This window comes from Sciurus carolinensis, chromosome 11 (assembly GCF_902686445.1).
Source record: "Sciurus carolinensis chromosome 11, mSciCar1.2, whole genome shotgun sequence".
NCBI lineage: Eukaryota > Metazoa > Chordata > Mammalia > Rodentia > Sciuridae > Sciurus > Sciurus carolinensis.
In genome coordinates, this window is record NC_062223.1 from 72614718 (window position 1) to 72628423 (window position 13706).

General features: G+C 40.3%; 1 protein-coding gene across 1 annotated transcript; it reads right to left on the reverse strand.

The window, feature by feature from the left end:
- Window positions 1-1744: 1744 nt before the first annotated feature.
- LOC124960659 (olfactory receptor 51Q1-like) lies at window positions 1745-2704 on the reverse strand. The gene has a single exon (XM_047519544.1). It carries the CDS (start codon window positions 2690-2692, stop codon window positions 1745-1747), a length of 948 nt encoding a protein of 315 aa, XP_047375500.1. The 5' UTR covers window positions 2693-2704.
- Between the last annotated feature and the right edge of the window lie 11002 nt (window positions 2705-13706).

The window sequence follows — 13706 nt, forward strand, 5'->3', positions numbered from 1 at the left end:
CAGACAACATACTCAGTACTCAGCGGTGATCCAGGAAAAAGGAAATAGAATTCACATGCATTCTGGAGAAGAGCCCCCTAAGAGAATATCTGGGTGGGACAGCAACAAAAGATTTCCTTCAAAACCATTTAATCAAGCACAGGGGAGAGAATATTCAGAAGGGAGGAGCATACTTAGATAGACCTTCACTCAACTAATGGTGTTCATTCCACTGGCATTAGTATTAATGTGCTAGAATTCTCATAAACGCAGATGCACATCTCTTTTGTATAGAATCATTGCTGCTAGCTCACACCACCCCAAACCACCCTGCCACAAGTCAGGACTGTGTCATAGTGCCTCAATAGTATGATGGCGTTTTATTTTACATATGCTCTTTTCCAATTCTGACTATGTGTTCCCCTTATTTCTGCATAATTTAACAATCTAATTCCCTTATATTAAGATTGAGGGAGAAAACAAAAGTCCAGGCAGATTTCGAGTAGTTGTTTCCTCTGGCACAACAAGAATGTTCTTGACCTTTCTGAGCCCAAACATCGGATTTTCAAAACTGTGTTTCTGCTGAGACTTTTGTCACAATTAAATTCTATGACTTGCAATGTTCCTGTTACTGCTGATGCTTTCCTACTTCAATAATAATGATAACGACGACAACAACAACAACAACAACATTTAAATAAGTAAAGACAAGCAGATTCTGGGTTGTGTGGGAGCTCTTTTAATTTCTTAAAAGTCAGTCCTCTTCAAGCAGGGGTTTCCATTTCTGAATCCTTGACTCCACCACTGAGCTTAAGTGAACTTTGCATTGGAAATTAGTTTAACACTTTCTCAAACTCCTAAGATACTTTCACTTTGGCTTTTGATGTTTAGTGTTTTAGTATTTGTTTTTCTATCCACAGAGCACCAACATCCATAACGTTTTGTCTTTTTCAGTTTGGTCTCCTAATCTATGAAGGTTATCTTTTATTATTGCTATGAGATTATATTATAACCAGTGTGTGTGTGTGTGTGTGTGTGTTTGATACCAGGAAATTAACTCAGGGGCACTCCACCACTGAGCCACTTACCCAGCCCTACTGAGACAGGGCCTCACTGAGTTGCTTAGCACCTAACTTTTTGCTGAGGTTGGCTTTGAACTCTTGATTCTCCTGTCTTAGCCTCCTGAGTCACTGGGGTTACAAGCCTGTGCCACTATGCCCAGGGACCAGTGTTTAATTAAAGGCTGACATTTGCTTTAGGAATTACTTATAAGGATAGGAACATTTTATAGCATCAATGAGAATTTTCATACATTTATCAGAATTTAAAGTTCATAAAGCATAATTTTATATTTTATCATATACTTAACACTGTGAAGAAGAAAGAAAAGGCTTCATATTTTGAATCATATTATTTATTTATTTTTTTCTTTTTTCAAAATCAAATGTTTAATGAAGTACAAAGTTGAGCTTTTTAAAAAAAATATTGAGATTGGGAGTGTAGCTCAGTGCTAGAGTGCTTGCCTGGCAGGTATGAGTCCTGGGTTCAATGCCCAGCCCTGCAAAGAAAAAAAAAAAAAAAAAAAGCCTATTTTTTATAATTTCTGGTCCGCAATAGTGATGTCTCTTTATTTACAATGGAAACTTCTTATATAGCACCTGCTCCTTTTACCACCTGTGCTACTTAAAATGTGATGGTAGTGGTCTGTGTGCCTGACTCCATATTACCTAAAAAAAATAACTCCCTTAAATCTAAAGTTCAATAGTTAGTGCACTTTCCTTTGAAATAAGAGGCGACTAATTCCCTGACGGATCTGCCTGGTCTTTGCACTGTAAATGATGGGGTTCATCACAGGAGGAGCCAGCAGGTAGATATTGGCCATAATAACGTGGACCAGCGGAGAGGCATGCTTGGCAAAGCGGTGAGTCATAGATACACCAACCATGGGGACATAGAGGACCAGAACAGCCAGAAAGTGAGAAAGACAGTTATTGAGGGCACGTAGTCGCTCAGTCCAGGTGGCTGTGCTCAAGACATTTTTTAAGATGAGTACGTAGGAGAGTACAATGAGCAGAGGGTCCATTACGATAATGAGCAGGACCAGAGCAAATCCATACCAGGCATTGACTCGGGTGTCAGCACAGACCAGGTGAATCATATCCTGGTGGAGGCAGTAGGAGTGAGAGAGAAGGTGGGAGCGGCAGAAAGGCAGGCGCCTGAGTAGGAAGAGTGGGGGAAGAACCACCAGGACACAGCGGCAAACGATGGCTAGCCCAATTCTACCAATGACCTCACTGGTGAGGATGGAGGCATAATGGAGGGGGCGGCAGATGGCCACATAGCGGTCAAAGGACATGGCCAGCAGGACGGAAGATTCCATAAAGGAGAATCCATGGAGGAAGAAGAGCTGTGCAAAGCAGGCCTCAAATCTGATTTTATGAATGTTGAACCAGAGGAGCTGCATGACTGTGGGCAGGGTGGTGAGGGTGAGGCCCAGGTCAGTCAGGGCCAGCATGCAGAGGAACAGGTACATGGGCTGGTGGAGAGACGGCTCTGTGCGGATGACAGCCAGGATGGTGGTGTTTCCCACTATGGAGATGGTGTAGAGACAGAAGAAGGGGATGGAGATCCACACGTGGAAGGCTTCAAATCCAGGAATGCCCATGAGGAGGAAGTAGAAGGGAGCTTGGGTGATGTTAGTCACCAGCACCATACTTGATGAATGCAGAACCCAGAATCTGTGTGTTCCACATTAAGAATCTCATCAGTATGCTGCCACCGTAGGATTGTTATCTATTCAATCGAGGATACAAGCATGCATTCTTAAATTGCTTTTTCTAATTCCACCGAGCAATACACTAGCCAGACACACAGCAAATGTATGTCCCTCTTCATAAGTTTCTATTTCAATTAAGTTCATGTTTTCATCTTTCATACCTCCTGCTATGCTCTGGAGTTTAGCTCCGTACTTCCTGCAGTTCTCTGTAATTTACATCCCAATGACTCTTGTATATGTATATATGTACATATGTACCTACGCAGATGTACTGAATGATGGAAACTTGTTTTATGAATAGTTTAAATAACTTTCAATCAAGTCTACAAACTTTTGGAGGAATAGTTCAATAGGGTAATTGGAAGAGAAACCAAATTCGTGGTCTGAGGGGTAAATTAATGAGAAAAAGAAAGAAATGGAGAGATTTTGTGGTTTTTGTATACTGTGTTTTCAAAGGGGACTATACTGCCCCCTACAAGAGAATGCAGACCTTTATTTATGTAATATAATATAATGACTGAATGGTTATTAATCTTGGAAGTTTTCTGGGAATTAAAGCTCAGAACATATTATCAGGAAATAAACAGTACTTAGTGTATTCCTAGAATCTACATAGTCTAACCATGTTCCCCCTGCTCTGTGTCCCTAAGTGTCAAAGTAATAATCCTGGGGAAATCTCCTAAGAATTTAACAAGAAACTGGGGGAAATGGGAAGAAAAAAATAAAGAGAAAATGGATTTTCAAATTAGAAAAATAAAATAGTATTGAAACCTCCAGAAATTATTTTGTGCAGTCAATATTGTTTGAAAATTCCTGATATATCTGATTGAGAAAAAAGAAATATAGGCAAACAGAAGTGAAATGTAATGAGAGAGTAAAAAAAAAAAAGAATGTAGTGAAATTATAGAGAATAGTGAGAATCACCAATCAAATAATAAACAACAGGAATTGGAATGTCCTCTGATTCTTAAATTGTAAATCAAAAGACAAGAGGCCATAGTTAGGTGTGGTGATACATGTGATGTGCTTATCACTGGATGGCAGAGTGCAGAGAGCTGAAGGGTGATGGCAGCAACAATAATGTTTATACAGAGTTTATTCTGTGCCGTGCAATGTCCTAAAACTTTTTTTGGATAGCCAGGTATTCTTGATGGAAGAAGTGGTCTACCAGCTGTTTTGTAGTTTTAAAAGGGTGGAGAAAGTGGTAAGATGGGAGACAAGATGATTTAGTGACACACAGGAAATGGCAGCCTCCTTAGCTGTCTGAAGGTGGGCCTGATTGCAGGTGGAGGGAACCAAGACAGGAAGAGAGAGACATCATCACTTTTTTTGGTTGGAGAGGGAAAAACAGGATAGACTTTTTACCTATCCTGTTAGGTAAAAACAGGATAGAATTAGGAGGACATCAAACTTTCTGAAGACAAGCAGGTGAGAAATTTATGTGTGTGTACATCCACAATTACGTGCATGTGTGTGACCATTCACATACACATGTGGGGTGGTGGGATGAGACGAAAAAGAAGGCTAGAGAGATGCATGATTCCAAAGTCTATCAGAGAGCATTTCAAGGTTTATACCTGGTATTTTTTAACCTAGGACACATTTTAAATCAGCAGATTTATATTAGGAAGAACAAAGGATATAAAGATGAAAAGATGGGAGGGAGGGAGGGAGGGAAGGAAGGAAGGAGAGAAGGTGAGGAAGGAAAGGACAAGGCTTAATACCAGTGAAAACCTGGTAACATTTTTACTCTTCTGCAAGGCAGTTGTTTCTATTCTCTTAGGTAATTCTCCAGATAGGTGAATTTCTTAGGGAATTTCCAAGCAGGTGGTGAGGACTCCTGCATTGTATTTCATCTTTAGGTTTCTCCCAACCATGCTTCTTTCTATCAGCTGTCCTTGTGCAGTAAGCTCTGCACTCAGTAACTGGGAAGTATTAAGGAAACCATTTCTTTACTTTGATATCAGCTCTAACCTCACAAACCCTTATGGTGGGACAGAGTAATATGCAAGCTGTGACTAGTTCACTGCCTTGTGTTTATTCTTCATTCACAAGTTCCCAGGTTTCCTTTAAACTCACCTCTTTCTGAAATATTTGATGAACCATTTGCAGGACAGAGGGGAAGACTCTGTGCACTGAGATCACTTCAGTTTTGATGGCCACAGGTTTGAGTTAATGAGTAATTATCACCTCTACAAGAAACGTTTCATGTTCCCTACCTGCCACATCTCCTCACTCTAGTCGCACCTCCTCTTGGTATGTCTCTGAAATGGGTCTGCCTAATTCTCCCCCTGGTCTCTATGGAGCATCCCATCCTCTTACTCACCAGGTGTTCCCCTTCTCTTACTGATGACCATCCAGGGAGCAGTCCAACCTCACCTGAGCGTTCTCTTTTTTCTCAATGATGTTTGGTTTCTATTCTCTGCCCTGTGCTTGTGATTATATGTTCCTGAAGATCCCAGGTTGTAATGCAGGAGGTGGGTGAGGAGACCTCTGCCCAGATCTTATGGGAGGGTAAGGATTGTGCTCTGAGACTTGAGGCCCTAAGGGAGAGAACCGGGAAGTCAATCAATAGTTTTGCACTAAAACAAGAGACAGAAAACCTTAGTAGCATTCTCTCAAAACATTGAGAGAATGTAATTTGGTTCACAAGTTCTTCTGGAAATGAGTTCTGAAAAACTCTCCGTCTTGGGTGGCTGAACTTAGTGGACACGAGTGAAAGCTAAATTCTAAGATCTGTGCCCTTCAGGGATGGGTTGAATGTGTTTCTTAAGAGAACTATTGTTGTCAAGGACTGGAAATTTGTTTCCAGGTTACTTTAAAAAAAAAAAAAAAAACATTCAAGCTTAAATTTGAAATGTTAAAAATTTCATATTCTATCTCTTTCTAAAGACAAGTCCAGACAGCTTAAATAAAAATTTTTACAATTGTTATAAAAATGTAAAGCTAAGGAGTAAAATCTCTTGACTTCAGTGAATATTCAGATACCTAGTTTAGGAAAAGAGAACTAATAGTAACAACGAGTAAAATCATGAGTAATGTTCTCTGTGTGACCTGTATTTACCAGCAAATGAGCTGAGGTACGCTGGAAATGTGAGGTACATGGAGAGGGCCTAGCCCCTATTCTGGCAGATGTTGTCTGGTGATCATTAGTCCCCTCCTGCCTACTGCTGTGATTTATCTGGCTTGAGAAAGATTGTTCAAAGTTGGAGCAGAGCTTCCCTTTAAGGTTGTCATGGCATGAATATGACGAACTCAGAGTTGACGTGGTAGACACTCAAATCACAGAACCAAATGGAATTTCCTCTTACAGTGACCTAGAGGGAGTAGCTGCGTCATGCACAGTACTTCTTCCCCAGAAAAGGCTAGATCTTTGCTCAGGCCAGAAGTGGCTGTGGTGAGTGTCCTCTAGAGACAATTGACCTAGGACTTTACATGTGAATTTATTGAGACTGTGTTCTCAGCAGCCAGTATGAACCAGCAACTGTTCAGGTGTTTATTGAGGTGTCTCTTTTGTTTTCTATCAATGAAGGTCTAGAGTGCTTCCTTCAAATCTGGCTTGCCTTTGTGATTTCTCTTGTCACTGGCTCTCCTTGACCATTTGGATTCATTCTGGATCTGGAGAAGCTCCACCTCTAAACCTGTACCACTGCATTGGAAGGGAGATCATGATTGCAAAGCAGAATATAAAGGTATAAACCCTGAGAATGAAGAAATTAAATAGCAATACAATTTGGGAGGGAAGATGTTGAAAGTTATTATGAAGTAGTTGATTATTTTATCTTAAGTAGTTGAGGATTGAAAGATACAATTTAAAATTGACAAATAGATAAAGTAACAAATGGCGCATTTATCAGTATAAAAGTATTGATAAAATTGTAAAACTCATAATATTTGTAATTTTTGAAAATGAAGAAGAATGAGGCATACACTCTTTTTATGCATATTTGAACAATTATATAATGAAATGTTTTAAAATAAGACAGTAGAGAGAAGATGATCAACGACTGAGAAGTATATTAATGTTGTAATTATATAGTAAAGAATTAATAAATGTTCTCTAAAGCTATAGAATGTTAAGTATATGTGTTTTTTTTATAGCCTGTGAAGTAAGAATTATTTTATGTGTATAAGTGGTTGGAAAAAAAAACTAAAGAAAATGATATTTTGTGACATGTGAAATTACATTACATTCCAAATTCATTGTTCAAACATAAAATTTTATTGAAATGCTGCTAAGCTCATTTGCTTATGTATCATCTATGGCTGCCTTAATGTTTTTTTTTTTTTTTTTTTTTTTTTTTTTTTTTTTTTTTTTTTTAGAGTGGAAAATGCAGCTTTATTAAAGAAAAGGAAAAGCAGACTTCTCCCGGGTGGAAGAAGGGGACCCAAAGGCGGAATCCGTGGGATGAGCAAATCTCGTTCTTTTTATGGGTTTCATTCTCCCATTCTTTCCCCCTTGTCTCCTCCCTTCCTGCCTACCGGATTAGGCCTGGTTTTGAAATGTAAAAAGCAAAAAGCGGATGGGGCAGAGGGAGGGTCAAGGTGACCCAGATGGGCAAGGGCCCAGGGGGCATTAATTAGCATCTTCCTGCCTGTTGTCTCTGACAAGGGCAGGTAAATTTGGTAATCAATGGGCTCCGGAGATCCTTGACATTCCATTCTTCCAGGGGCAGATGACTTCATGGCCTCCATTTTCTTGATCTGACCCGATTTCCTATTTCTACACTAACTACCTGTCCCCAATTCTGGCTTCATTCCCCCCTCTAATTTTAGGAACTCCATGCTGCTGGGGAAGGGGGTCGATGACCGCTCTGACTTCTTCGAGCTGAAAGTGGACGGCGAGGGGCAAGCAGCTTGGAGTTCCTTTTTAGAAATCGGGTCGATCGAGGGGTCCATGGTAAAAGTCTGGTTGAAGAGTAATAGGCTGGAGGGTCATTTGAGAGATGGGCGGTCTATAAGAGAAACAAGAAGTCATGAGTACCGGGATAAGATTAATGCAACAGTAAATGCCACAGCATAGGAACACGCCAATGAGTATGATGATGATTATAGAGACTAATAATCCTAAATATTGGACCTGTTGCTGACATAATTGAGCTTTCTTTTTTGAGACTTTATAACCCTGATTGGCTAAGAAGTTTAAGAGTTCTGTAGTAGCTTTTTGACATTCCTCCTGGGTGGAGGCACATAACAGGATGTCATCAACATATTGGAGAACAATTGCAGTTGTCTTATCTTTGAATTCTGCTAAGTCCTTAGCTAGAGTTTGTCCAAATAGGTGGGGGCTATCTCTAAATCCTTGGGGGAGTACTGACCAGGTTAGTTGAGATCCACTATCTGGTTCCTCAAAGGCAAACAGATACTGAGACTGAGAATCCAGAGGTATGCAAAAGAAGGCATCTTTTAAATCTAACACAGTAAACCAAGCGGCAGTTGCTGGAATCTCAGATAGCAGAGTATATGGATTAGGAACTACTGGGTGGAGGGGAACAACTGCTTCATTAATTATTCTGAGGTCTTGGACTAAACGCCATTCCCCATTTGATTTTTGAACTCCCAAAATTGGTGTATTGCATGGACTGTTACAAGGTACTAAAAGTTTCTGCTGTTTGAGGTTCTGGATGATTTTTAATAAGCCCTTTTTTGCTTCTGGGCGTAGCGGGTATTGTCTCTGATGTGGAAAGACACAGGGATCCTTTAAGACTATTTTAACTGGGATTGCTCTTTTTGCCCGTCCAATCTTGCCTTCAGTGGCCCATACCTCAGGGTTTATATCACATTCTAGTAGAGGTAAACATAATAATCCTTGTGGTCCCAAATTCATTGTAATGGAAGTCTGAAGTTTTGAAAGTAAATCCCTTCCCAATAGAGGGGTAGGGCATTCTGGCACTATCAGGAATGCATGAGAAAACATCATCCCATCCCACTCACAACTCAGTGGGGGAGTAAACTTTCTGGTAATAGGCCGTCCAGACACCCCTTGCACCGTTATAGTATTAGAGGAAAGAGGTCCAGGATAAGAGGTGAGCACTGAAAAACTAGCGCCAGTATCTAAGAGGAAGTTGACCTCTTGGCTCCCTACGGAGAAGCATACCCGGGGCTCATGCGTAGTGATAGGAGTTACGGGAGCCATTAGAATTGGCCCCGGGCCCCGTCAGGCCTGTGTGGAAGAGTCTGGTCTCAAGGACCTATGCCCCTGAGGACAGTCACTTTTCCAATGGTTGCCTTGACACTTGGGGCAGGGCTTTGGTGGTGGCCGTTTGGCTTGGGGACATTCCTGTCTGAAATGTCCCTCCTTTCCACAACGGAAACAAATCCCTCTTGTGGCCTGAGGTACATTCCGTTTTCTTTCTTCATCACCCGGGAAGCTAACTCCTCTTAGGGCTAAGACCAGCGCTTCAGTTTTTCTTCTGTCTGTACACTCTCTTTCCTTCTTTTCCTCTACATCTCGATTATAAAAAACCGAAGTTGCAAGTCGGAGGATATCATCTAAGGATTGATCAGGGCCATATGCCAATTTTTGTAATTTCCTCCGAATGTCTGGGGCCGACTGAATGATAAATTTGTCCTTTAAAAGTAAATGGCCCTCTGTGGATTCAGGATCCACGGTGGTGTGTTTTCTCATTGCCTCCCTGAGTTTCTCCATGAAAATAGCCGGGCTTTCTTCGGGACCTTGTGTAATTTCAGAAATCTTAGAATAGTTAATAGGCTTCTGTTTGATTCTCCTAAGGGTCTCAAGGACTAACATCTGGAAGTGTCTGATCTTCCAAGCATCCTGTTCATCGTTTGGGTCCCAGTCGGGGTCATTTCTTGGAACTGCCTGTGCTCCCGATGGATAGTTGGGTTTAGATCTAGTTTGGGCTCCTGGGGCATAAGCAAGGTGTAGGTCATCCCCAAATTGTTCAGCTGCTTTCAGGGTGGCTTCCTTCTCATTGGAGGTTAAAGTCTGGTTAAGTAACAGGATAATATCTTTCCAGGTGAGGTCAAACACCTGGCATAGGTTTTGAAACACCTCAATATATTTATCTGGATCTTCTGAAAATTTCCCTAGGTTTGTTTTTATCTGTCTTAGGTCTTGGAGGGAGAAAGGGTTGTATACTTTAATTGGTCCAAATTCTCCTCCCGGCATCTCCTGGAGAGGTAGTACATTTGATCTGTCCATTGGGGCAGATGGAGAAGGACCAGGGTATGGAGGACAGGAGGCCTGCTGATGGACTTTAGCAGAAAATTCCTTTCCCTCAGTAGGTGACTCTTTAAGGCTTTCTTCCTTTAGAGTAGTGGTTCTGGCTGAATCTATTTTACATTGTTGGCATAATTTGGGGTCTTCCCTTAGAATAAAGAAGATCTGAACATAAGGTACCTCACACCATTTTCCTTCCCTTTTGCAAAATCTATCAAGCTGTAAAATGGTATTAAAATTTGTACTTCCCTCTGGCGGCCAAGACTCTCCATCAGAGAGTTTGTATTGAGGCCAGGCCTGGCGGCAGAAGAAAATGAGGCGCTTTTTCTTGAGTGTCTGTGGGTCAAATTTGTCCCAGTTTTTCAGTATGCAGGCTAGTGGTGAACCTGGCAATACTGTTGAGAGTGAAGCTCCCATCTAAGTGGAAGAAAAGAAAAATAGACCTCAGGCGCCCGCGCCGGAGACTATGTGCAGGGACGTCTCCCTAAGTTTGAGCTTCAATCCGGTCCAGAAAACCCGTCTCTCACTACCTGGCTTTGCCAAAGTATTTCTGGCCTCCTTTGGCAAAGTGCTGGGGCTCTAGTTTGCCCTGTGCTAGAGACCCTTGGAGGATTCAGACTTAAGGGCATTACTGCTTTCCTCCCTGCCACTATAAATTCCTACAACAAAAGAAGAATTGTACATCTTCTTGCCTATTTTGTAGACTAAAGGGATCTCCAAAGGGTGAGGGGGACACCTATTGATTGTTAGACATATAATACCCTGTTCTCTGAAGGATTCAAGGGAGGGGTTGAATTAAAGTATACATCCTCCTTGCAGCTTAGAACACACTGAGCACCTTTAAGCACAGGAAAACTTTAAACAAACTAACAAAGGCTAAATATGCAAACAAAGATAACCTGAGTACTTTCCTATTGATTTTCCTATGATCCTACTATCTGAATGTTTAATGTCTGATCGGCGAGCGAAGGGAAAACATCCAGGAGGGAATGGATGTGTGCGGTGTGCTGCGCGGCCCATACGGAGGCAAATGTAATTGGCGCTTTCCCTCGGTGCCATTTGTCTACTGATCCACCTTGGATACCCCTTAGGGCGGTCGGGAGGGGGAGTCCAGAGAAGGAACCTTTGGGGTCCACCCGAGAGTAGCCCGGGCCGAGAACCCCGCAGTTGCTCCAACCTTTCCTCCGCCTCCACGCATCCTGGGCAGATCAGGACTAGGGACACTGTGTACTCACGGCAATTGCGCTCCGGGCCTGGACAGAAAAGTAGGAAACGGCTTTAGCAAAGCCCCAACATGCCTGCAGAGCAGGGGATTGGAAACTTGCCTGAGCCGAGAAACCTCTCACCCGAGTCTTAAGAATGGCGGCTGCACTAGTTGCATTTAAGTAGCCGACAGGTGCCCATTTTGCCCTCCAGAAAGAAAGAGACAGAAAGATGCACCTCGGACAGATTGGGGTGCGTGAAGAGAAAAGCTCACTTACCTCGGCGTAGATCTCGGTGGAACCTCCAAATCTGATACCGCTTTTTACCGGTGACGAGTCCTGCTTCCTCAGGTGTTGAAGTATAACGCCAGAGAAGCACGCCGAGGCAAATGTAGAGTGGAAAATGCAGCTTTATTAAAGAAAAGGAAAAGCAGACTTCTCCCGGGTGGAAGAAGGGGACCCAAAGGCGGAATCCCTGCCTTAATGTTAACAGCAAACTTGAGTGGTTGTAAAAGAAGCTGTATGGCCCACAAAGCCTAAATGATTTACTCTCTGTCCCCGTGCAGAAAAAATTACTGATTTTTACAGAGTGGGAAATAGACGTTAAAGATAAGAAAATTTCAAAGAAATGGAGATGATAATGTCCCTTTGTCACATCAAAAGATATTCATTCTGACTCATAATCAAAATACCACTCTGTATCCATAAATATATATAACTAATTTGTGATTAAAAAAAGAAAGGAGCATGCTCAGAGAGGGCAGTTGCTTGCTCAAGGGCACATATCTGCTGAGAAGCATGGTCAGGAGTTGAGGTCAGATCTCTGTGAATAGTAAATCTGTGGGTTGTTATTTCCTGAGTAAGACTGACCCTGAGTTGTGCAAATTGTAAAACCTTAGTTGACTATTTTTCTTTTGCCTCTGGTCATACTGTGGTTTGTCAAACACAATGAACTATTTTATGTGTGCGATAAAAATAATGTTCACCTAGTTTATATGCAGAAAAAAAACGAGTAAGTATTGTAATCAAATTCAGATATAGTTTTTTATTCATCATCTTAGGAAAATCCAAATATATTAAAACACATCCACTGGCAAATAAATAGGCGACTTTCATGGAGGCCATTGACAATATTGTACCTATCAAAGTTATGAAAGTATACAATTCTTTACTCAGCAATTCCATCTCTAGAAATTGGGTTTACAAATATATTTACATATGTACAGACTGACATATGTTTAGACAAGATTTTTCACTACAATGTCATTTGTAAGACTACAAAATGGAAATAATTTAGATATGCATTAACTGGAAATTGGTAATAAATTCTGGGAACATGTAGTGTGCCATAATTTGCAAAATGAAATATGTATATGTAAAAATAAAGGGCAATGCTGTTTATGAGTGACCTCAAATATACAGATAGATGTTAAAAATTAAGTAGAGGACAGAACACAATTTTCAATAGAAAAAGTATAAATGCACATAATTTCTTATTTATGCATAACTTTTTTTTCCCTAAAAGGAAATACAATAAACTAGATTTTTTTGGGGTGTGTGTATATCTGGAGAGAGAAGCCAAAATGAAATATAGACTAAAAGTGAATATTTTCTCTCTATCTACATATATATGCACTCCATTTTTTGAAATTTGAGTCTTGTGAATGTGTAAACTTGTCAATAACATTTTTGTAAAATGTAGATATAAAATTAATCATTAATAAGAAAAATGGAAGCTAAGAAATAAGATAGCATTTAAAGGTATGTTAAATTCTTTATTTGAAAAGAGTGAAAGACATTGTTAAAAACTTGGGACTGCAAAGGGAAGTGGTATAAGAACTCTAACTCTGTTGATCATAAAGAAACAAATGACCAAGAACTTAATTCTGCTAACTCAGAAAGTTTTATTTGAGGCATCTGGAACTCAGAGAGGGTAACCATGTGGGACTTAGAACTGGAGAGGTCATGAAAATCAATGGCCAGATAAGTTAGATGCAAATATTCACCCATCACCACCACACAGGCAAATGGTTATTACACTTTAAAAATGTTGCATATCATTCTTTTTTAATATACCTTTTGGTTGGCATATAATAATCAGGTAAATGTACTCATTTTATATGTATATTACTCAGTAAGTAGTCACAAAATAAATACATCACATCTTGTGACCTCAATTCCAATCAAGGTATAAAATATTACTATGCCTTAATGGTTGATTTTGGAAGGTGTTTCATATGTGCTTGGAAAAAATATATATTACATAATTGTGCAATTATAATACACCAATAAAAATGTGGAAGGAAAAGAGTTTTTATTACATAATTGATTGTTGGAATTGTTAGATAAAAGTTTTAATGATGTTTTAAAAAATTTTAAAGGGCTGGGGAGATAGCTCAGCTGGTAGAGTGCTTGCCTGGCAAGCATAAGGCCCTGATTTCGATCCCCAGTACCGCAAAAAAAAAAAAAAAAAAAAAAAAAAAAAAAAATTTAAATAATGTTTTGCTGTGGTTTTGGTACATGAAATTAATTTTCTTGTAGATCTTTAATCTAATAGTATGTTATA

Coding starts and splice junctions, on each gene's coding strand:
- LOC124960659 (XM_047519544.1), bottom strand. CDS start 2,692: ATGGTGCTGGTGACTAACATCACCCAAGCTCCCTTCTACTTCCTCCTC.